The 25121-nt window shown below is 38.1% G+C and overlaps 1 protein-coding gene across 1 annotated transcript in view; it reads left to right on the forward strand.

Moving 5' to 3' along the window:
- The first annotated feature begins 1476 nt into the window (after window positions 1–1476).
- LOC128659591 (anion exchange transporter-like) overlaps window positions 1477–25121 on the forward strand; it is a 34559-nt gene continuing 10914 nt past the window's right edge. The window contains exons 1-4 of the mRNA XM_053713178.1: window positions 1477–2204; window positions 4657–4763; window positions 9200–9254; window positions 9330–9430. Coding sequence (XP_053569153.1) covers window positions 2000–2204; window positions 4657–4763; window positions 9200–9254; window positions 9330–9430 — 468 coding nt within the window. The 5' untranslated portion in view covers window positions 1477–1999. The remainder of the gene's footprint in view (window positions 2205–4656; window positions 4764–9199; window positions 9255–9329; window positions 9431–25121) is intronic.

Raw genomic sequence — 25121 nt, forward strand, 5'->3', positions numbered from 1 at the left:
GAGGGCAGAATCATACAGTGAGAGGGGAGAATCATACAATAGGAGGGCAGAATTATACAGTGAGAGGGCAGAATCATACAATAGGAGGGTAGAATCATGCAGTGAGAGGGCAGAATCATACTGTGAGAGGGCAGAAATCATACAGTGAGAGGGCAGAAATCATACAGTTAGAGGGCAGAAATCATACAGTTAGAGGGCAGAAATCATACAGTTAGATGACAGAATTTATACAATGAGAGCGCAGAAATCATACAGTGAGAGGGCAGATATACAGTGAGAGGGCAGAAATCATACAGTGAGAGGGCAGAATCATACAGTGAGAGGGCAGATATCATACAGTGATAGGGCAGAAATCATACAGTGAGAGGACAGAAATCATACAGTAAGAGGGCAGAATCATACAGTAAGAAGGCAGAATCATACAGTGAGAGGGCAGAAAGCATACAGTGAGAGGGCAGAATCATACTGTAAGAAGGCAGAATCATACAGTGAGAGGGCTGAATCATACAATAGGAGGGCAGAATCATACAGTGAGAGGGCAGAAATCATTCACTGAGAAGGCAGAATCATTCAGTGAGAGGGCAGAATCATACAGTGAGAGGGCAGAATCATACAGTGAGAGGGCTGAATCATACAGTGAGAGGGCAGAATCATACAGTGAGAGGGCAGAAATCACACAGTGAGGGGTCAGACTCATACAATGAGAGGGCAGAAATCATACAGTGAGAGGGAAGAAATCATACAGTGAGAGGGCAGAAATCATACAGTGAGAGGGCAAATATCATACAGTGAGAGGGCAGATATCATACAGTGAGAGGGAAGAAATCATACATTGAGAGAGCAGAAATCATAAATTGAGAGGCATAAATCACACAGTGTATGGTGAGAATCATACAGTGAGAAGGCAGAAATCATACAGTGAGAGGGCAGAAATCATACAGTGAAAGGGCAGAATCATACAGTGAGAGGGCAGAAATCATACAGTGAGAGGGGAGAATCATACAGTGAGAGGGCAGAATCATACAGTGAGAGGGCAGAATCATACAGTGAGAGGGCAGAAATCATACAGTGAGAGGGCAGAATCATACAGTGAGAGGGGAGAATCATACAATAGGAGGGCAGAATCATGCAGTGAGAGGGCAGAAATCATACAGTGAGAAGGCAGAATCATACAATAGGATGGCAGAATCATACAGTGAGAGGGCAGAAATCATACAGTGAGAACGCAGAATCATACAGTGAGAGGGCAGAAATCATACAGTGAGAACACAGAATCATACAGTGAGAGGGCAAAAATCATACAGTGAGAGGGCAGAATCATACAGTGAGAGGGCAGAATCATACATTTGCCAACTTTTGTCTCACCCTTAAAAAAATTGTGCAAATCTGGCCTTTTAAGGGTACTGCCCCAGTGAAAAGCCCTTTGTACCTCATGATGGAAAATGTGTTCTTAATAGAGCATATTACAAATGCTGTTCAATTAAATGTATTATATAATATTCAAATATGTATTCATTTAATGTGTACTTTTTTAGACAGTATTACAATAGCCACACTGCAGTTTTATAAAAAAAAGTTTGCATACTATAGCCATATAGCAAATCCAAAGACTGCTACAGAACCACCTGAAAGAACCAGGTTAGACAACCAGATCCAAAAAGAGTTTCTCAATGAGTTTTCTATCACTTTGACTCTAAAAACACCCCATTTAATTTGCTTTGTCCGCTTCTTGCATATTACCAACATCAATTGAACATAATAATTTTGCTGTAAAACATGTACTGTATGTTGCATTCATTTTGGGTGACTGACAGTTATGTGAATATGAATAATTGAGCTGTATAAATTATATGGACTTGCAGGGTTTGGCAGCCTTGAACCGCCCATCCCCCTCAACCTTTTAGTCACACAAGTGATTGTACATTTTTTTGGATGATTAAATGGTACAGACATGGACCCTTTGACAGTTGTAAACATATTGTACCTTATTTACCAATAAATGGTACATATGAGTTCCTTAAGGTGTAATTATGATCTATTGAGGGTACAACCACAGCAGTTGTACCCTAAGTGTTCACAAACGGACTCCAACCGTACCCTTTTTTATGACAGTGTAGCAGTGAATGTGTCGTTTAGCTATTATATAACAATTTTTTTTGTGTTTCAGCACAAAACAGATGTTTTACTGAGAGAAACTCCTAATGGTGAGTTTCATTGTCCTATTAGGTACATTAAAAAAAACAACATTAATGAGGAGTATGCCATTTTTGTGTTTTGGGAATAGTGGAACAGTGAACTTATTTAGTGGCCTTGGGACTGGCATGATGTGTTCCAATTTTTTATTTACAGAGATGGTAGCACTTTTTCCTAACAAATAACAGTAAAGTTATTGAGAAATCAGTTCACGTGACATGGAATGCACTGCACCTCGGCTCTCACCCCTCAAACCACATTTAAAAAAGTTTGAATGGAAAAAAAAAATGTTGGTAGCACACAGAAGTCATTAACAAGAGGGAGGCATAAACTAGTTCAAATAAGTAAAGTTAATATCTTATCATTTGAAATGTTTCGCTCGGTCTTTAAATACTCTTTTGAATGTGCAAGATAGAATCTTTGTATAATTTAAGGTGGCATATATAGCTTTAAAGGAACATTGCACTAAAAAAAATATCTCTGCGAAAGAGCATCGTTTAAACGTGAATTATTTATTTATATTTTTTGCATTGCAAAATATTTGTTTAAAAGTTACTTTGAAACTAACACAGCCGTATCAGCTGAGTAGGTCCTACTAATACTTATTGGCTAATAACTACAATCATTAGTGACAAGTACACAGCTGATACAAATGTATTAGATTAATTTTACATTTGTTCACAGGTTTTAGTTTATATTATTCAAGATATAAAAATATATATAATCTATATGCATAAATGCTGCTTTTTTATCAGACGATAGACATTTTTGACTACAGTGTCTTTTTAAGTAAAAAAAAAAAGTTTTATGATATTTGTATAGCAGCAACATGCTTTAAATGGTTTCTTTTTGATTTACAGTACATGACTTTAGAGTCTTTGTTTTGCTATCTATCGGCTAGATTGTGAGATGTGCGTTACGGTTTTAACGCTGAAAAAATGGCCATTTCAGCGTAAAAACAGTAACGCAACCAATCCGAGTCGTTGTCGGTATAGCTATAGCGCAAGCATTTTAGCCTGTAATCCCACACTCAAAAAAATGACGTTTTTGCGTGGGATTTCCATAGCGCCGGTATTACAGGTTGTGCGGTTCGGCTAAAATGCTTGCGTTCCATCCTATACCGACATGATCCATACCGCTATCTGAAAGCAGTAGTTATGAGTTTTGCGCCACAAAAATGTTTCACAAAACTCATAACTAAACTGTTACAAAATACACTAACACCCATAAACTACCTATTAACCCCTATTCCACCACCCTCCCGCATCGCAAACACTATTTAAAACTTATTAACCCCTAATCTGCCGCCAACCCACATCCCCGCCATTATAATAAAGCTATTAACCCCTATTCCACCGCTCCCCGACATCGCTGCCATTAATAAAAGTTATAAACCCCTAAACCTCTGGCCTCCTACATCAACGCCACTAAATAAACCTATTAACCCCTAAACCGCCAGCCCCCCACATCGCAAAAAACTAAATTAAACTATTAACCCCTAAACCTAACAACCCCCTAATTTTAAATTAAAATTACAATATCCCTATCTTGAAATAAATAAAAACTTACCTGTGAAATTGAAAAAAAGTTTAAACTAACAATTAACCTAGAATAACTAATATACTAGAATTTAAATAACTACCAATTACATAAACTAAATTTCACATTAAAAAAACCTACTAAAAAAATGTAAGTCTAAAATTACAAAAAATAAAAAATACTAATTTACGAAATATAACGAACACTAAATTACGAAAAATATATTTTTTTTAATGTGTAATTTAGTTTATTTAATTGATAGTTATTTTAATTTTAGTATAATAGTTATGTTAGGTTAATTGTTAGTTTTAACTTAGGTTTTTTTAATTTCACAGGTAAGTTTTTATTTTTTTTAAGATAGGGATATTGTAATTTTAATTTTAAGTTAGGGGATGTTAGGTTTAAGGGTTAATAGTTTATTTTAGTTTTTTGCAATGTGGGGGGCTGGCTGATTAGGGGTTAATAGGTTTATTTAGTGGCGGTGATGTGGGAGGCCAGAGGTTTAGGGGTTAATAACTTTATTTAGTGGCGGCAATGGCGGGGAGAGGTGGAATAAGGGTTAATAGCTTTTATTAGTGGCGGCGATGTCGGGAGCGGCAGACTTGGGGCTTATGTTAGGGTGTTAGGTTTAAACGTAACTTTTTTTTCCCTATAGACATCAAAGGGGTTGCATTACAGAGCTTTTCATTCCGCGATCGCAGGTGTTTTTTTCTAACACTCTCTACCCATTGATGTCTATGGGGAAAGCGTGAACTAGCAATCATATTGCACGCACAAGGAGGCTTTTCAGAAACTTGTAATGGCAGCGCTATGGAGGGTGAAATAATCATTTTGCACCCTCTATAGCGCAAAACTCGTAATCTAGGAGTATATTATTAATACCTATATTATAATAAACAATTAAAATGTTGCTTTAATTCACAGACAATTCCTCAGTTTGCCAGCCTCAAACCATGGAGAACAAAAGCATAATTTTAGACTGCAGTGGAATTACGTTTTTTGATTTTATGGGAATATCAATGCTCACAAAGGTAACTAAATAAATGTGACATACAATAACATGTCACTGCTATAATGAACTGTGCATAGTTTTCTTTGTTTGATAGAAAGGTTCCTAGATTCATGAGGTTTTCAGCTACTTTTTCTATACCTTAGTTTCACAAGCGGCATGTTTATCTAGAGGTCTCTGTGCTTGGTTTCTGTAGGAAATCTCACCTGTACTATGAAGCCCTTGTTGTAATTCTATATAGGCACAATTACATTGAGTTCATTGTGTCTTGTAACGGGAGGTTCCATGCATTTCAGTATCTCACAGAGTTACAAACATTACAATATCGCTTACAAGAAATCTTAATTTAAAATGATATGAAACAAATAAATGAAGTGTTTATAGGCCCTAGGTCTTTGTATAGAGCCCATTTATTAAGGAGTGGCAGATGACTTAGCTTTATGCTTTATAGTCTAAAAGAGGTATGGCAAAGAAACAAATATAGGGCCAGATTACAAGTAAGGCGTTATTTAACGCTCCCGCTGCAGCATTAACTGTGCTACAAGTAAGCTTTTTACGCGCATCAGGTTACGCTCGTATTACAAGTTGAAAGTAAACTGTTTTCTCTCACGCTAAACCGAAGTGCGCAAAGAGTCGCGATAAACCCCTTTTTCGCTTGTGCGCAACAGTTAGCGTGCAACTCATAATCTAGCCCAGTATAGGTGGAGAACATTGAAGTCTATTAGGGGGAGCATGGAAGGACCATGCACCTTTCCACTAGTAATTATTGGAGATATGTCAGTTTCCAAAATGGCTGCCTAGAGGGAGTTAATCACTGTCCAATATGTGATTTATATAGGGAGTAATCATTGTTCTATATGTGGCTGCATGGAAGAGTTTATAAGTATTGTTTTATTGAAACAAAAACATATAAAGTGTAAATATTACATACAATGGATGGGGTTGAGATGGTTGTAGATTTGTATGTGGTTTCACTGGCTCCCAAAAAAAAATACCCAATACACACATAGAGGCTGAATTATCAAATGTCTGTCAGACCTGATCCGACAGGTGGATCAGGTCCGACAGACATCGCTGAATGCGGAGAGCAATACGCTCTCCGTATTCAGCATTGCACCAGCAGCTAACAAGAGCTGCTGGTGCATTGCCGCCACCTGCAGACTCGCGGCCAATGGGCCGCCAGCAGGGGGTTGTCAATCAACCCGATCGTACTCGATCGGGTTGAATTGTGGTGATTCCTGCGGTCTTTAGACTGCTGCGGTCTTTAGACTGCTGCTTCATAACTGCTGTTTCTGGCGAGTCTGAAGACTCGCCAGAAACACGGGCCCTCAAGATCCATTCGTAACTTGATAAATGGGCCTCATATTGTTGCCATGTTTTTCGCAGAGAGAATATTGTTTTAAATAGATTGACATAGATTTCAAAGACCGCTGTATGCACATATTTAGAATGTTTATTAAATGAAGACATGAGTTTTACAAACAGATTCAATTTGCTATGAGTCTATTCTCTTTCTAAGTAAACTGGCTGATGGTCTGGCCAGATTCTCTGAAAATTTTGTGCAAGAAGTATAGTGTTTTTGGTATATAGGGACATTAAAGTCAGAATTAAGCTTTCATGATTCAGATAGAGTAGGCCATTTTAAACAATGTTTTACTTTATAAGATTGCCAGACTAAAAGAACACATCTGAAAATCTAGTCTGTGAGGTCTTGAATTGAATACTATGGCCCATATTTATCAAGCTCCGTACGGAGCTTGAAGGGCCGTGTTTCTGGCTTCAGACTCGCCAGAAACACAAGTTATGATGCAGCGGTCTAAAGACTCCATAACCCTGTCCAGCCGGCTCTGAGCAGGCGGACAGGAATCGCCGGAAATCAACCCGATCGAGTACGATCGGGTTGATTGACACCTCCCTGCTGGCGGCCGATTGCCCGTGAGTCAGCAGGAGGCGGCGTTGCACCAGCAGCTTTTTTGAGCTGCTGTTGCAATGTTAAATGCAGAGAGCGTATTGCTCTCTGAATTTAGCGCGGTCTTGCGGACCTGATCCGCAAGACCTTTAATAAATAGGGGCCTATTACTCTAAGTATGAGATTCCATAGCAAACCCTCAAATTCCTTGCATCAGTTTATTGGCATAAAATATACAATGAGCCTAAGAAGGGCCATCTTTTGAACATGAATATTAGACTTTAATGATCAGGTGTTGCCCAGCACAGAATCCAACATACTACAATGGTAATCTGGATCCAGCGCTGAAAAGCAGCAGTACTCAGAAGAGGCTGACAAGGCCTAAAATCACACGGTTAAACTATACAAGTCCTCCAGCTGCTATATTCAAAAGCAGACCTTTATTAATTCACCATAGGTTCCACAAACAATCAGCAACATTATGGGCTCAACAAATGCCCTTAATCTTGTTCATGGTATTTGTTGAGCCCAAAATTATTTTATTTATTTTTAATTCATGGCTGCACAAATATAAAAATACATTAAAATTGGCAAAATTAGAGAACAGAAAAGTGAAACATTTTAGCCTGAAGAAATGCAAAAAAATTAATTTAAGAGAGGAAATGTATTTTTCATCTCATCAAATGCATAGATACATTTTATATCCCAGTCTATCATATTTGAGACATAACAAATATTCTGGGATAACCAAAAAGAAAAATCTGTGTTTTTAGAACCTGGTCTAAATCTGGTGTTATTAAAAAAGCAAACAGCTCTAAATATTTATAGTTCCAACCACAAATTTTATTTATTTTGTTCCAAGCCAAGAGAATCTCTTTCAAAGTAATATTTGGGCCTCTATTTATCATTGGTCTTGTTGAGTGCGGATCAGGTCTGCAAGACCTCGCTAAATGCGGAGAGCAATACGCTTTCCGCATTTAACATTGCACCAGCAGCTCACAATAGCTGCTGGTGTAACGCCGCCCCCTGCTGACTCGCGGCCGATTGGACGCCAGCAGGGGGTGTCAATCGACCCGATTGTACTCGATCGGGTTGATTTCCACATATGTCTGTCCGCCTGCTCAGAGCAGGTGGACAGGGTTATGGAGCAGCGGTCTTTATACCGCGGCTTCATAACTTGTGTTTCTGGCGAGTCTGAAGACTCGCCAGAAACACGGCCCTTCAAGCTCCGTACGGAGCTTGATAAATATGGGACTTGATCTGATCTCATTAGGAATCACACTTTGATCTAGAAAAGGGAGAACATTTAAATCGATATTCTCCAATTCCAAAGAATCTAAGGTGTGATCATAAACGTGTTCTGTTTTTGATATCCAATCAAACATAATCCCAGAAAGAGACGCTAAATTATAAAAAACAATATTAGGGAGACCAAGCCCGCCCCATTCACATGACACAAGTTCGTTAATATCAACACATGGTTTTCTATGGGGCCATAAAAATTACCTAATTTTAGAGTTGATCTTTTTAAAATCTTTGTATGTTAACATCAAAGGAAGCATATTGATAGGACAAAGAAGTTTGGGTAAGACCATCATTTTAAATATATTTATTTTTCCATATAAAGATAACCGTAGATTAGACCATCTGTTTAAATCTAATTACAATTAAACATTGCTTATTGTTTTATAGATCCAATGATGAATTAATAAAGGTCTGTTTTTAAATATAGTGCCTGGAGGACTTACATCGTTTACCAAACATACTATAGACAACTAGACTAGAATACAACATTATAAATAGATAATTGGTGTACACATTCATAAACAATAACAAAGGATCTCAGACAATTTATTTCATGGGATAAGGCTACATTTCCCTCACTTGAGGAGCATAAAACTGGTGTTTAGGGTAATTAAGTTCAGGTTCTACTCCATTGCAGGGGTTACATACAGTAAGTAGGGACTTTTTAGGCATCGGAGGGTGGCTTGAGATCCTTGTAATTATAATTGTGATCATCTTTCAAAATATTTGAAATAATTTTTTTAATCACTTTGACCTTTCATTGGCGAAATAGTATTGAAATTGGGTAATATCAGTAACACTTGGTGCTTTATACTCATGATTACGTAGAAAAGTAGGAAGCCCCCTTATAAGAAGTTCTAAATATATACAGTGATTTTGTATTTGGAAGTTCCCAAACTCTCAAAGTTGATGTGAATTGGTTCAATCACTTGTTTGTAAAGCTTGCTACTGATTAGCTAGTTAGTTACTGTATTTGTTATTTCATAGAAAAAATACAATAAGCAGGATGACTTTTGGTAATTAGGTTTATTGGATCTGTTGCAATATTTTGGGGAAATTATATTGATTGGGAGAGAAAAACTTTGTCAGCAATGCAATCTAGGGCAATACTAAAGCATTTAATTTGTTGGGGTTCTGGGTATCTTATAAAATATGTAACAAACATAAATAATTCAAAATATTATTTATTTTGTTTTTGATAAACTGGAAATGTCACTTTCTACTCTTTTTTTCTTTTTTTTAAGATCTGTCTGGAATTAAAAGGCTGTGGCACCAATGTACTATTAGCACGCTGCCATGGTATGTAACTGGTTATTTACATAATCATAAGTGATTGTTTTTATGTAAGTCTTATAACGTCTTGTATCCATTTAGTTTCCTTAGTTAAAGCACTTCAGTCAAGTGAACTTGGTACTTCAGATCATCATTTTTTTGATTCTGTAAACTCTGCATTAAGCACCATACAGCCAGAAATGGTGAGTAATTTCCATCTTATAGACCTGTGATCTTACCTGTTAAAAGATTTGTTTTGTATTTACTATAAAAGCAAAAATATGACATAACTGTTTATTACTGTCTACATATGTTTCATATTTAAAATGGACCATCCTCTGCCCTGATGCTTAGCTTGTTGTGTCAGAGTTGATTTTGCGGAATTTGAGAATATTGAGGGGAAAAAAATAATCCAACTCATCTTGAACTCTAAAGATATACAAACATTACCTCTATTGTATCTCCTTGCATCATTGCTAATGTGCTAAGTATGATAGTCCCAGGGGCGGAACTACAGGGGGCGGAGAGGTTGCAACTGCGACCGGCCCCAGAGGGTGGGGGCCCAGCTTAAAAAAACAACAACATTTTTTTCCAATAGAAAACATTGATCTGCCACTGCCTGCACTGATATCATGTGAGTGTGATGTGATGCTTTACTAATGTCTCTGACTACAGGGGTTAGTGTGTATATGTATATATGTGACTGTGTCTGTATTTATGTGTGTGTGTACGTTTGTGGAACCAGCAAATTACAGACCTTGTTATTACAACATGGGGGGGGGGGGGGTTAAACAGTGTCACTATACAGTACCACTATATACAGTACGGAGCGGGGGGGGGGGCTGGACCATGTCACAGACTACTGTGGTCACTTTACTGGGGCAGGTAGGGTCAGGCCAACCATCTCACCGGCAGATTACAGACTGAGTCACTAACTCACTATATACAGTATTGGTGGGTTAAACAGTGTCACTATATACAGTAATAGGGGGTCAGACCATCTCACAGACTCAGGGCACAGGGTACCTTCTTTTGCAGACATGTAATCTGATTCACATTTTTTTTCTCTGTGTTAAATGTTAAAAAAAAAGAGAGAAAAAGATTTGTATCAAATTCAATTTTTTTTTTGGTGGGGGTGGGGGGCCCTTCTTAGATAATAAGACATGAGTTTAAGGAACTGATTCAGTTTACTATGAACCTATTCTCTTTCCCAGTAAATTGTCTGAGGCCAGATTCTCTGAAAACTGTGTGCAAGAAGTATACGGCTAGATTATGAGTTGTGCGTTAAGGTTAAAAAGCAGCGTTAACAGGTCCTAATGCTGCTTTTTTACACCCGCTGCTATTACGAGTCTTGCAGGTATAGGGGCACCGTACACATTTTTGGCCTTGCCACAAACCAACTTACGTAAATTTTGTAAAGGCTTTTTTCTATGGGACTTCCATAGCGCCGGTATTATGAGTTTGTCCTGGGAGGTCAAAAAGTGAGCGGTACACCCTCTACCGACAAGATTCCTAACGCATTTTAAAGTCAGTAGTTATGAGTTTTACGCTACAAAGCTGTAGCATAAAACTCATAACTAAAGTGCTAAAAAGTACACTAACACCCATAAACTACCTATTAACCCCTAAACCGAGGCCCTCCTGCATCGCAAACACTATAATAAAACTTTTAACCCCTAATCTGCCTCTCTGGACATCGCTGCCACAATATTAAACATATTAACCCCTAAACCGCCGCACTCCCGCCTCGCAGACATTAGTTAAATATTATTAACCCCTAATCTGCTGTCAATAACATCGCCGCCACCTACATTTATTAACCCCTAATCTGCCACCCCCAATGTCCCTGCCACTATTCTAAAGGTATTAACCCCTAACCCTAAATCTAACCCTAACCCTAACACCCCCTAATATAATTTAAATAAATATAAATAAATTTACTATCATTAACTAAATTATTCCTATTTAAAACTAAATACTTACCTATAAAATAAACCCTAAAATAGCTACAATATAACTAATAGTTAAATTGTAGCTATCTTACACCTAGATTACGAGTTTTGCGTTAGAAGCTATGAGGTGCTAACGAGCAGTTTTCCCTCACCGCTCACTTACAGACAGCGCTGGTATTACAGGTTTTTACAAACCAGACAGCCCCATTGATTCCTATGGGGAAATAAAATTTATGTCTACACCTAACACCCTAACATGAACCCCGAGTCTAAACACCCCTAATCTTACACTTATTAACCCCTTACCTGCCGCCCCTGACATCGCCGCAACCTACATTATATTATTAACCCCTAATCTGCCGCTCCGGACACCGCCGCCACCTACATTATACTTATGATGAACCCCTAATCTGCTGCCCCCAACATCGCCGACACCTACATTATATTTATTAACCCCTAATCTGCCTTCCCCAATGTCGCCACAACCTACCTACACTTCTTAGTTTAGTTTAGGCTAGGGTTTTTTTTATTTTGGGGGACTTTTTTATTTTGATAGGGCTCTTAGATTAGGTGTAATTAGTTTAAATATCTTGTAATTTGTTTTTTATTTTCTGTAATTTAGTGGTTTTTTTTTGTAATTTAGCTAATTGTATTTAAGCTATTTAATTGTATTTAATTTAGGTAAGTTATTTAATTGTAGTGTAGTGTTAGGTGTTAGTGTAACTTAGGTTAGGTTTTATTTTACAGGTAAATTTGTATTTATTTTAACTAGGTAGTTATTAAATAGTTAATAACCATTCAGTAACTATTTTACCTAGTTAAAATAAATACAAACTTGCCTGTAAAATAATCCCTAAAATAGCTACAATGTAACTATTAGTTATATTGTAGCTAGTTTAGGGTTTGTTTTATAGATAAGTATTTAGTTTTAAATAGGAATAATTTAGTTAATGATAGTAATTGTATTTATAGTTATTTAAATTATATTTAAGTTAGGGGGTGTTAGGGTTAGACTTAGGGTTAGGGGTTAATAAATTTAGAATAGTGGCGGCGACGTTGGGGGCGGCAGATTAAGGGTTAATAAATATAGGTAGGTTGTAGCGACATTGGGGGAGGGAGATTAGGGGTTAATAAATATAATGTAGGTGTCGGCGATGTTGGTGGCAGCAGATTAGGGGTTCATATGTATAATGTAGGTGGCGGCGATGTCCGGAGAGGCAGATTAGGGGTTAATAAGTATAATGTAGGTGTCAGCGATGTCGGGGGCAGCAGATTAGGGGTTAATAGTCTCAGGGTTCATGTTAGGTTGTTAGGTGTAAACATAAAGGGGTCGATCCGATAAAAATCGTCGCCCGCAAAAGTCGGCGACGCAAATATTTGCGCGGGTTTGGTATCCTATATACGGCGTAACCTAGAAGTTACGCGCGTATATTTCTGCCGTCGCCCGTAGTTTTTTGGGCCATAGGCAGGTATACCAAACCCGCGCAATTTGGTATCCAATATACAGCGTAAGGACTTACGTGGCGAAAATGGAGAAATCTTACTCCATTTTCACCTCGCCACAAAAAGCAGCCGTAAGAAGCCTTACGCTGACTATTGGAGCCCCGTAACTCCCTAAACTGGCTGCTAAAATAAACCTAACACCTAACGCATGCGCAATGTCTATCTCCCTGTCAACCGCGATTCCCCGCCGCAATCACTAATAAAGTATTTAACCCCTAAACCGCCACCATCTACATAAACTAACCCCCTACTGTGAGCCCCTAAAACCGCCACCATCTAACTGATCTATCCCCTAATGTGAACCCAATACACCGCCGCCATCTATATTAAAATTATTAACCCCTAATTTAATCTACCTACCCCGCCGCCAGCTATATTATCTATATTAACCCTAAGTATATTATAGTTAATATAGTTATTACATTATATATATATTAACTATATTAACCCTAATTATATTAGGGTTAATATAGTTAATATAGTTACTATAGTATTTATATTAACTATATTAACTCTATCTAACCCTAACACCCCTAACTAAATTCTTATTAAATAAATCTAATTCATATTATAAACTAAAATATTCCTATTTAAATCTAAATACTTACCTATAAAATAAACCCTAAGATAGCTACAATATAATTAATAATTACATTACAGCTATGTTAGGGTTTATATTTATTTTACAGGTAAATTGTTAATTATTTAACTAGGTATAATAGCTATTAAATAGTTATTAACTATTTAATAGCTACCTAGTTAAAATAATTACCCAATTACCTGTAAAATAAATCCTAACCTAAGTTACAAATACACCTACACTATCAATAAATTAAAGAAACTACAAATATCTATCTAAAAATACAATTAAATAAACTAAACTAAATTACAAAAAAAAACAAACACTAAATTACAAAAAATAATAAAAAGATTACAAGATTTTTAAGCTAATTACACCTATTCTAAGCCCCCTAATAAAATAATAAAGCCCCCCAAAATAAAAAAATTCCCTACCCTATTCTAAATTAAAAAAAGTTCAAAGCTCTTTTACCTTACCAGCCCTTAAAAGGGCCTTTTGTGGGGGCATGCCCCAAATAAAACTGCTCTTTTGCCTGCAAAAAAACCCACAATACCACCCCCCAACATTACAACCCACCACCCACATACTCCTAATCTAACCCAAACCCCCCTAAAATAAACCTAACACTACCCCCCTGAAGATCTCCCTACCTTGTCTTCACCACACCAGGCTGAACTCCTCATCCGATCCGGGCGATGTGTTCCAGCAAGCGGCAGTGAAGTCTTCTTCCATCCGGGCGATGTGTTCCAGCAAGCGGCAGAGAGTCTTCTTCGATCGGCGATGTCTTCAAGCAAATCGGCATCTTCAATCTTCTTCCTTCGCTCCTCCACCGCGGAGCATCCTTCCGGATGGAAGAAGACTTCACTGCCGCTTGCTGGAACACATCGCCCGGATCGGATGAGGAGTTCAGCCCGGTGTGGTAAAGACAAGGTAGGGAGATCTTCAGGGGGGTAGTGTTAGGTTTATTTAAGGGGGGTTTGGGTTAGATTAGGGGTATGTGGGTGGTGGGTTGTAATGTTGGGGGGTGGTATTGTGCGTTTTTTTGCAGGCAAAAGAGCAGTTTTCTTTGGGGCATGCCCCCACAAAAGGCCCTTTTTTTTAATTTAGAATAGGGTAGGGAATTTTTTTATTTTGGGGGGCTTTATTATTTTATTAGGGGCTTAGAATAGGTGTAATTAGCTTAAAAATCTTGTAATCTTTTTATTATTTTTTGTAATTTAGTGGGTTTTTTTTGTAATTTAGTTTAGTTTATTTAATTGTATTTTTAGATAGATATTTGTAGTTTCTTTAATTTATTGATAGTGTAGGTGTATTTGTAACTTAGGTTAGGATTTATTTTACAGGTAATTGGGTAATTATTTTAACTAGGTAGCTATTAAATAGTTAATAACAAGGGCTGCGTTAGGCTCCAAAAAGGGAGCGTAGAGCATAATTTACCACCACTGCAACTCTCAATACCAGCGGTGCTTATGGACGCGGCCAGCTTCAAAAACGTGCTCGTGCACGATTCCCCCATAGGAAACAATAGGGCCGTTTGAGCTGCCCCATTGTTTCCTATGGGGAAACACGTCCTATGTCTGCACCTAACACCCTAACATGTACCCCGAGTCTAAACACCCCTAACCTTACACTTATTAACCCCTAACCCCGCTATCGTTGACACCTGCATTATACAATTAACCCCTAATCTGCCGCTCCGTACACCGCCACAACCTACGCTATCCCTATGAACCCCTAATCTGCTGCCCCTAACCCCCGCCGAACACTATATTATATTTATTACCCCCTAATCTGCCCCCCCAACGTCGCCGCTACCTACCTACAAGTATTAACCCCTAATCTGCCGACCGGACCTCACCGCTACTCTAATAAATGTATTAACCCCTAAAGCTAACTCTAACCCTAACCCTAACACCCCCCTAAGTTAAATATAATTTTTATCTAACGAAATAAAATAAATCTTATTAAATAAATTAATCCTATTTAAAGCTAAATTTTCCTACCTTAATTCCGATTGGCTGAATCCTATCAGCCAATCGGAATTCGAGGGACGCCATCTTGGATGACGTCCCTTAAAGGAACCGTCATTCTTCGGGAAGTCGTCGGCTAGGATGGATGTTCCGCGTCGGCGGGATGAAGATGGAGCCGGAAGAAAGAAGATTGAAGATGCCGCTTGATAGAAGACTTCAGCCGGATGATGGACCTCTTCAGCCCCCGCTTGGATGAAGACTTCAGCTGGATGGTGACCTCTTCAGCCCCGGATAGGAGGAAGACTTCAGCTGGATGATGGACCTCTTCAGCCCCGGATAGGAGGAAGACTTCGGACCCTCTTCTGGACGGATCAGTGATACCCGGCGTGGTGAAGACAAGGTAGGAAGATCTTCAGGGGCTTAGTGTTAGGTTTTTTTAAGGGGGGTTTGGGTTAGATTAGGGGTATGTGGGTTGTAATGTTGGGGGGTATTGTATGTTTTTTTTACAGGCAAAAGAGCAGAATTCTTTGGGGCATGCCCCGCAAAAAGCCCTTTTAAGGGCTTTTAAGGTAAAAGAGTTTTCAATTTTTATTTTAGAATAGGGTAGGGCATTTTTTTATTTTGGGGGGCTTTGTTATTTTATTAGGGGGCTTAGAGTAGGTGTAATTAGCTTAAAATTGTTCTAATATTTTTATAATGTTTGTAAATTATTTTTTTATTTTTTGTAACTTAGTTCTTTTTTTATTTTTTGTACTTTAGTTAGTTTATTTAATTGTATTTATTTGTAGGTATTTGTATGTAATTAATTTATTGATAGTGTGGTGTTAGGTTTAATTGTAACTTAGGTTAGGATTTATTTTACAGGTAATTTTGTATTTATTTTAACTAGGTAGCTATTAAATAGGTATTAACTATTTAATAGCTATTGTACCTGGTTAAAATAAATACAAAGTTGCCTGTAAAATAAATATTAATCCTAAAATAGCTACAATATAATTATTATTTATATTTTACCTATATTAGGGTTTATTTTACAGTTAAGTATTTAGCTTTAAATAGGAATAATTTATTTAATAAGATTTATTTTATTTTGTTAGATAAAAATGATATTTAACTTAGGGAGGGGGGGGGATAGTGTTAGGGTTAGACTTAGCTTTAGGGGTTAATACATTTATTAGAGTAGCGGTGAGGTCCGGTCGGCAGATTAGGGGTTAATAATTGTAGGTAAGGTAGCGGGGACATTGGGGGGGGGGGGGCAGATTAGGGGTTAATAAATATTATGTAGGGGTCGGCAGTGTTAGGGGCAGCAGATTAGGGGTACATAGGGATAATGTAGGTTGCGGCGGTGTGCGGTCGGCAGATTAGGGGTTAAATTTTTTTATTAGAGTGGCGGCAATGTGGGGGGGCCTCGGTTTAGGGGTACATAGGTAGTTTATGGGTGTTAGTGTACTTTAGAGCACAGTAGTTAAGAGCTTTATGAACCGGCGTTAGCCCAGAAAGCTCTTAACTCCTGGCTTTTCTCTGCGGCTGGAATTTTGTCGTTAGAGTTCTAACGCTCACTTCAGCCAAGACTCTAAATACCGGCGCTAGAAAGATCCCATTTAAAAGATAGGATACGCAATTGGCGTAGGGGGATCTGCGGTATGGAAAAGTCGTGGCTGGAAAGTGAGCGTTAGACCCTTTCCTGACTGACTCTAAATACCAGCGGGCGGCCAAAACCAGTGTTAGGACCCCTAACGCTGGTTTTGACGGCTAACGCAGAACTCTAAATCTAGGCATTTAATTTTTGCGCATAAAAAAATGCTAAGGCTTATAGGTATAAAAAGAGGGATAAAAATATATATATCGTCTCAAATGGACACAATTTCAATTAAAAATGTTTTAATTAAAAATATTCTCTTTTCACACACACAATTCACTCGAATATTAAAATAAATTAATAGATCTAAAAAAATGGTGCAAAGTCCAAAGAATGTAATTTAATTCAATTCAGTAAAAAGAATCTATATAAAATTACTCAAAAAGCAGAAAGTTCATTCTTTAACTTGATAAGCCAAAATTCATAAAATAACAATTAAAACTTTAATACATTATATACAAAAATATATAATAACAGATACTTTCATATGTACACACTGTGCCCTACAACAAAATGCTACTATGTTTCAAACAAAACCACTTTTAGTAATACAAAGGGTTTGCTTCCATAGGAATATTCCTTATCCCTTATTGAAGTAGATGGTAGCTCTAAAGGGACCTCCAAAGTCTACCCAGATGATAAATGGGTAGTGAAACAGGTAAGCAGGTATATCGGCGTAGTCTCCCAGACTCTCCGGCTCTCAAATGACCCTTATGGAACCCTCCTGCACCTGTCACCACAGACGCCATCCAGGAACACAGCTTGGAGAAAAGCCAGAGGAGAAAGTGAGCGCCAAAACAATGCAGCACCTGAACAGATAACAAGACTACGGAAAGTCCTTTGTTTCAAAAGTCAGGTAATACAAACAAACATCTGTATGAACATTGAGCAACGCATTTCAAATCTTTGTCAAGCTCAGTTAGCAAGTCCACAGTCCCGGCTTCTTATACCCAATTTCTTAAAGGGGCAGCCTTTATTAAATTCATATTTTGTTATATTCTGTTCTGTTTATGCAATATTATCCGGATCTTCAATATGTATACACAAATAACAATTAAATAATTTAAAAATGTCAAACAATATGAAAATCAAAATAAAAATAAAAAAGTGCTAAAATGAGCACATTACAAGAAACTTCATAAAAAAAAAAATTGTTAAAAAACTTCCTTTGGATTCAACACCCCTATATTAGAGTATTCAAAATTCATTCAAATTCATTATATGTGTGAAAATAGCAAATTAATATTATTAGAGAGCAAACATGTTAGAGAATAAAAAAGGTTTAATATAAGATTTAGTATAAACACAATATATATATACTAGTCCTAAAGCCGTTCACACAGGCCAGTTTTTGCAGTACAGCGGTCCCACCCCTTGCGCTCTCTCCCTCCCCTCTCTTTTAAACTCTCTCTCTCCCCCCTCTCTTTTGAGCTCTCTCTCTCCCCCTCTCTTTTGTGCTCTCTCTCTACCCCCTTCTCTTTTGCGCTCTCTCTCTCCCTCCTCTCTTTTGCTCTCTCTCTCTCTCCCCCTCTCTTTTGCGCTCTCTCTGCCCCTCTCTTTTGCTCTCTCTCTCTCCCCCTCTCTTTTGCGCTCTCTCCCCATCTCTTTTGTGCTCTCTCTCTCCCATCTCTTTTGCGCTCTCTCTCCCCATCTCTTTTGTCTCTCTCTCTGCCATCTCTTTTGCTCTCTCTCTCACCCTCTCTTTTGAGCTCTCTCCCTCATCTCTTTTGCGCTCTCTCTCCCCCTCTCTTTTGAGCTCTCTCCCCCTCTCTCTCTCCCACCCTCCCCTCTCTCTCTCTCCCCCACTCTCTCTCCCCTCTCTCTCCTCCCTCTCTTTTGTGCTCTCTCTCCCCCTCTTTTGCTCTCTCTCTCCCCCCTCTCTTTTGCACTCTCTCTCTCCCCTCTCTTTTCCGCTCTCTCTCTCCCCCCTCTCTTTTGCGCTCTCTCCCCCCCCTCTCTTTTGCGCGCTCTCCCCCCTCTCTTTTGTGCTCTATCTCTCCCCCCTCTCTTTTGTGCTCTCTCTCTCCCCCCTCTCTTTTGCGCTCTCTCTCTCCCCCTCTCTTTTGCGCTCTCTCTCTCCCCCTCTCTTTTGCACTCTCTCTCTCCTCTCTCTCTTTTGCTCTCTCTCTCTCCCCCTCTCTTTTGCGCTCTCTCTGCCCCTCTCTTTTGCTCTCTCTCTCTCCCCCTCTCTTTTGCGCTCTCTCCCCATCTCTTTTGTGCTCTCTCTCTCCCATCTCTTTTGCGCTCTCTCTCCCCATCTCTTTTGCCTCTCTCTCCGCCATCTCTTTTGCGCTCTCTCTCCCCCTCTCTTTTGAGCTCTCTCCCCCTCTCTTCACACTCTCTCCCCCCTTTTTTGCTCTCTCTCTCTCACCCATCTCTTTTGCGCTCTCTCTCCCCCTCTCTTTTGCGCTCTCTCTCCCCCATCTCTTTTGCGCTCTCTCTCCCCCTCTCTTTTGAGCTCTCTCTCCCCCCCCCTCTCTCTCCCCCATCTCTTTTGCACTCTCTCTCCCCCTCTCTTTTGAGCTCTCTCTCCCCCCCTCTCTCCCCCTCTCTCTCCCTCCCCTCTTTCTCTCCCCCCTCCTCTCTCTCTCTCTCTCTCTCTCTCCCTCCCCTCTCTCCCCCCCCTCCTCGCTCTCTCTCCCCCCTCCTCTCTCTCTTTCTCTCTCTCCCCCCTCCTCTCTCTCTCCCCCCTCCTCTCTCTCTCCCCCCTCCTCTCTCTCCCCCCCTCCTCTCTCTCTCCCCCTTCTCCTCTCTCTCCCCACCTCTCTCTCTCCCCTCTCTCTTTTGTGCTCTCTCTCTCCCCCTCTTTTGCTCTCTCTCTCTCTCTTTCCCCCTCTCTTTTGTACTCTCTCTCTCCCCCTCTTTTTTGCACTCTCTCCCCCTCTCTTTTGCTCTCTCTCCCCCATTTTTTGTGCTCTCTTTCTCTCTCTCCCCCCTCTTTTGCTCTCTCTCTCTCCCCCATCTCTTTTGCGCTCTCTCCCCCCTCTCCTCTCTCCCCTCCTCTCTCTCTCTCCCCTCCTCTCTCTCTCCCCTCCTCTCTCTCTCCCCCTCTCTCTCCCCTCCTCTCTCCCCCCTTACTCTCTCTCTCTCCCCCCTCTCCTCTCTCTCTCCCCCCCCCTCTCTGTCTCTCAGTCTACTCACTGTATCTCGCAACCGAGCCCGGCCACGCCCCTTTCATGCCCGGCCACGCCCATTTTACAGACATTCACGCCCGGCCATGCCCCTTCACATCGGCCACGCCCCCGCTCATACCCGGCCACACCCACTTCTACAGCAGATGAGATCAGCTAGGGAGTAGGACTCAAAGGCCAGGTGTGTTTGTCCTCGTGCTGTCTCTACTGCGCATGACAGCTTCGAACAAACACACTTGGCCTTTTATATAATTGGATAAAATATATATATATATATATATATATATATATATATATATATACATAAAAAATTTTTTTACTTCATACATATATATTATCATTAATCCATAAATACCTCTAAGTCAAAATCCAAATTTAACCCATTTGGGTATAAGGTCTTTAAATCAAATATCCACTTGGCTTCTAATTTCAGCAGTTCCTTCCTAACATCACTCCCCCTCCAATTAGGTTTAATCTTATCTATAATAGTATATTTAAAATGAGTCAAATTCCCTCTTTTACAATCCTTAAAATGTTTAGGCACTGGTAGGTCTTGATTTCTAATTTTATCCATATTCTCCACTAAATTTATATGTTCTGTTATTCTATTTGTAGCGCGGCGTTCCGATTCCCCAATATACTGGACCCCACATGAGCATTCAATTAAATATACTATATTAGAATTTGTACATCTAAATGTACCATTTATCTTATATTCTTTCCCTGTCTTATATGAAACAAATGTCTTTTTTTTTTCTTGCATGCTGGCAGGCTTTACATTTTAAGCAAGGATAGAAACCTTTTATATAATTTCCTTTCAAATCTATATTTATTACATTCTTAGAGGTAGCTTTACTTTTCATATCTGTTGGGGCCAACATATTTTTTAATTTATTATTCTTCTTATATACAAATTGTGGACTTGGAGGTAAAAAAGGACCTAAGACTTCATCAGACTGTAAGATTGACCAGTGTTTACGTATAATCTTCTCAATCTTATGTGTTTCACTATTAAATTTAGTGATAAAAGGGATAAAAATAGTAGTGTTATCTTGTTTCCTCACTTCTTTTTTGGGTTTACTAATTAACAAATCCTCGCTGTCCGTCTCCAAAGCTTCCTTTATGGATTGGTCAATTAAACTTGTGCTATAGCCCCTTTCTAGGAATTTTCTCTCTAAAGTTTTGGACTGTTTTAGAAAATCATCTTCCTTTTGACAATTTTTTCTAATTCTTTTACATTGGTTCTTGGGAATATTATTTTTCCATGTATCATGATGGCAACGTGTGGCATGGATATAGCTGTTAGCATCGACTATATTAATAAAGACTGCCCCTTTAAGAAATTGGGTATAAGAAGCCGGGACTGTGGACTTGCTAACTGAGCTTGACAAATATTTGAAACGCGTTGCTCAGTGTTCATGCGGATGTTTGTTTGTATTACCTGACTTATGAATCAAAGGACTTTCCGTAGTCTTGTTATCTGTTCAGGTGCTGAATCGTTTTGGCGCTCACTTTCTCCTCTGGCTTTTCTCCAACGGTGGCCAAGCTGTGTTCCTGGATGGCATCTGTGGTGACAGGTGCAGGAGGGTTCCGTAAGGGTCATTTGAGAGAAGGAGAGCCGGGGAGACTATGCCGATACCTGCTTACTTATGTCCGATTTTGTCTTTCCACTTAGACGACTTACGGCTTTCACGATCTATTCATCCACTATCTATCCATCATTTGGAGGGAATCCAGAGGTTTCACTACCCATTTATCATCTGGGAAGACTTTGGAGGTCCCTTTAGAGCTACCATCTACTTCAATAAGGGATAAGGAATATTCCTATGGAAGCTAACCCTTTGTATTACTAAAAGTGTTTTTTTTATTTCTGTTTGAAACGTAGTGCAGGGCAGTGTGTACATATGAAAGTATCTGGTATTATATATTTTTTGTATGTAATGTATTAAAGTTTTAATTGTTATTTTATGAATTTTGGCTTATTAAGTAAAAGAATGAACTTTCTGCTTTTTGAGTAATTTTATGTAGATTCTTTTTACTGAATTGAATTAAATTACATTCTTTGGACTTTGCACCATTTTTTTAGATCTATTAATTTATTTTAATATTCGAGTGAATAGTGTGTGTGAAAAGAGAATATTTTTAATTAAAACATTTTTAATTGAAATTGTGTCCATTTGAGACGATATATATTTTTATCCCTCTTTTTATACCTATAAACTTTAGCATTTTTTTATGCGCAAAAATTAAAGTTTTTTAATTGTATTTTGTGTTTTGGAGGTTTTTGGGAGTACCTCTTTTTCAATTTTTGCTTGTTTGTAGGTCATTTTGCGCTGGTCTTTTAATTTGTTTTTGTATTTAGTGATATTCCCTATTTAAGACATAAGCTGCATTATGGAGGGGGAAGGTAGCATCTTTAACTTTAGATCTAATTTTTACAATGATATAGTGTCTAGTATTAGAGAGAGTGAGAAAGGGTAATGTTCCTATTGAAACAGTGCAAAATTTACTTAATGAACTTGAGAAATATTTACAGTTAGAGATGAAGTACAAATTAGATTGTGCTTTTTTTTAAATTTATGTTAATGAAAGGAAAGTTCCTAGGGGCTTAAGAATTAAGAAAGAATGTGCCTTTAAAACAGATTATTCTAAATTTAAAGCAAAATGGAGGGAGATTTTAGAAGAAGCTTTTATTAAATTAATATCTTTGATTAAAGAATATAGGCAAAAAGATTTAGAGGAAATAAATGTCAAAATTATGAACTTAGAAATAAAATTAAATACCTATAAAAATAGTACTGAATATGAAGAAAAAGAAAAACATATTTAAGTGGCTTTAACGAATAATTAAGAAGAATTAATACAAATTAAAGCTAAGAAATTAAAAAGAGATAGGGAGGATTATAGAGCTTTTCAGAATGAACCAAATAATGAATTATATATTACTCACACATGAGATATAATAAGATACAAACAGAAGGTAGCATTAATACAACACATAGTCAAGGTAAGCCTACTTTCATTCGAAATACATCTGAAAATGCTAAGAGGGCATATGAACCGCCGACTGGTTATCATCATCAAGTGAATCAGAGTACAAATAGGCCATTCATATCACAGCAAAATAATCACTATAGGAGACACAAATATCAAAAACAGTTTAATCATTGGAAACAAAATGATAGAAGCCTAAATAGAGGTCAGTTTCCTCCTAGAACATATCAATATTGTAACTCTAACGATCAAGTATAGAATAGATGGAGAGGAATTGATAATAGTTTTAATGGTAGACCATCAAATAATCACTACCACTATGATAGACTAAGAGAGAATAAATCTTACAACCAAAATAGAGATTCAACTTATAAGATTCCAATGAGAAATCGCTTTAGCCCTCTATATAATAATGATGGGGAATCATCCAGAAATTTTACAGATCAAAGAAGGCAAGGGGAAGAACAAACTAAGGAAACTACATCCAATAGTCATTTTTTAGGGGAAGGCAGTCAACAAGAGAGCATGATATTTCCAACAGTAGAAAGAAATCAAAGAAAAAGAAGGGCTTCAGAAGAAGGGGTAAAAAAGGATGAGGCTTTCAGACAAATAAAAAACAAAAGATTTTGATAAAAAATGAACATGAAGAATTTAAAAAGAAAAGTGGAATTTACAATTTAAGTAAGATTCAACTAACAGAGAAACAAGTAGAAGTTTTGGATAAAGGTTTATCTTTTGCCCCCTCTAAAAGACTAAATAAATTTGAAGTCTTTATCGATGCTCATAAATATATAAATAATCTAACTGTAAAAAAATGGTTCCTAAGGAGTCCAATTGAAAGGGTACAAGGTAATGCTAAGGGAGGTGATGAATACATACACAAAGATTTAAATAGAAATCAAATTTTTACCCTAAGCATATTAAAGGATGCCATTTAGAAACTTTTGAAAAATTGGTAACTAAGGAAATTCAAAATATCAGTGTAGAATTTGTCTGAATATATAGATTTTTATCTACAAGGCCATGTTAAGAAACTTCCAAATTTTTTAAAGGATTCTACTGATGTTTTGAGACTTTTTAAAAGTCTGATTTGGGAAGGTTTGCTTTTAGCAACTTGTGACGTTTCCTCTCTGTATACAAGTATTAGACATGAGGATGGTTTAGAGGCAGTTGAATTTTATTTAAATCAAGACCCCTGTCTTAAACAAGAACAGAGAAAAATTATTTTGGATGGATCACAATTATTTTTATTTTGAAGGAAATTTTTTTTTTTTATCTACAACGATGTGGCACAGCCATGTGGACCAGATTGGCCCCCAGTTATGCAAACCTTTTTATGGGTTTATGGGAAAGGATCTTTTAGATTCAACTGACCTGGGGGCAAATCTGGTCCTTTTTTTTTTTTTTTTTTTTTTTTTTTTTTAGTTTTTAAAACATTTTTATTGAATAAGAAAAGATTACACTTACAATGAAAATAACCATAATGTCGTACGTATAGATACTCAGATAAATCGTATGAGTGAACAGTATTACACAGACAGGGCATTGTCCATTGAGAGAGAGTCTTTGATGAAACTAGTGATCAGGGAAGCTCCCCCAGGATCAGGTAAAATTAGCAGGTACGGTGCTGAAAAGGGGTAGATCGTTTAAGTTAGTGATGGTACATGTTACTCATTACCTGGCTTTTCAACAGTTCGATATAGCATTTACTTCTCCATCTGGTATCCTCGCAGATTAAGTGCAATCCTCACAAACATAAACAGCATGGAAACCATAACATTTCAAAACATGTGCCCATACGGGCTAAGACAATAAGGAAAAAGAAAAAGAGAAAAGAAAGAGGAACAAAAGGAGATATGGGAACATAGAAAGGGGAAAGGGCGAAGAAGAATAGGAGAAAGGGAAGGCTGAATAATTTGATAAGTTGGAGAGTTGATCCGGATGGGGCGGCCCACCCCAAAGCTGCAGAGTCTGTTAAACTATCTATGAGTGTAGGAGGGTCTGCCAGTAAAATTGTATGTTATGGTAAAAGTCAAGACTACCATTCTTAAAGTGTGCGTATTCTTCAATTTCTAGTAGTTCTGATGTGCTATGCAGCCATTCCTGCCGAGTTGGGATCTGGGCA

Source organism: Bombina bombina, chromosome 5, assembly GCF_027579735.1.
Source record: "Bombina bombina isolate aBomBom1 chromosome 5, aBomBom1.pri, whole genome shotgun sequence".
In the NCBI taxonomy this organism is placed as follows: domain Eukaryota; kingdom Metazoa; phylum Chordata; class Amphibia; order Anura; family Bombinatoridae; genus Bombina; species Bombina bombina.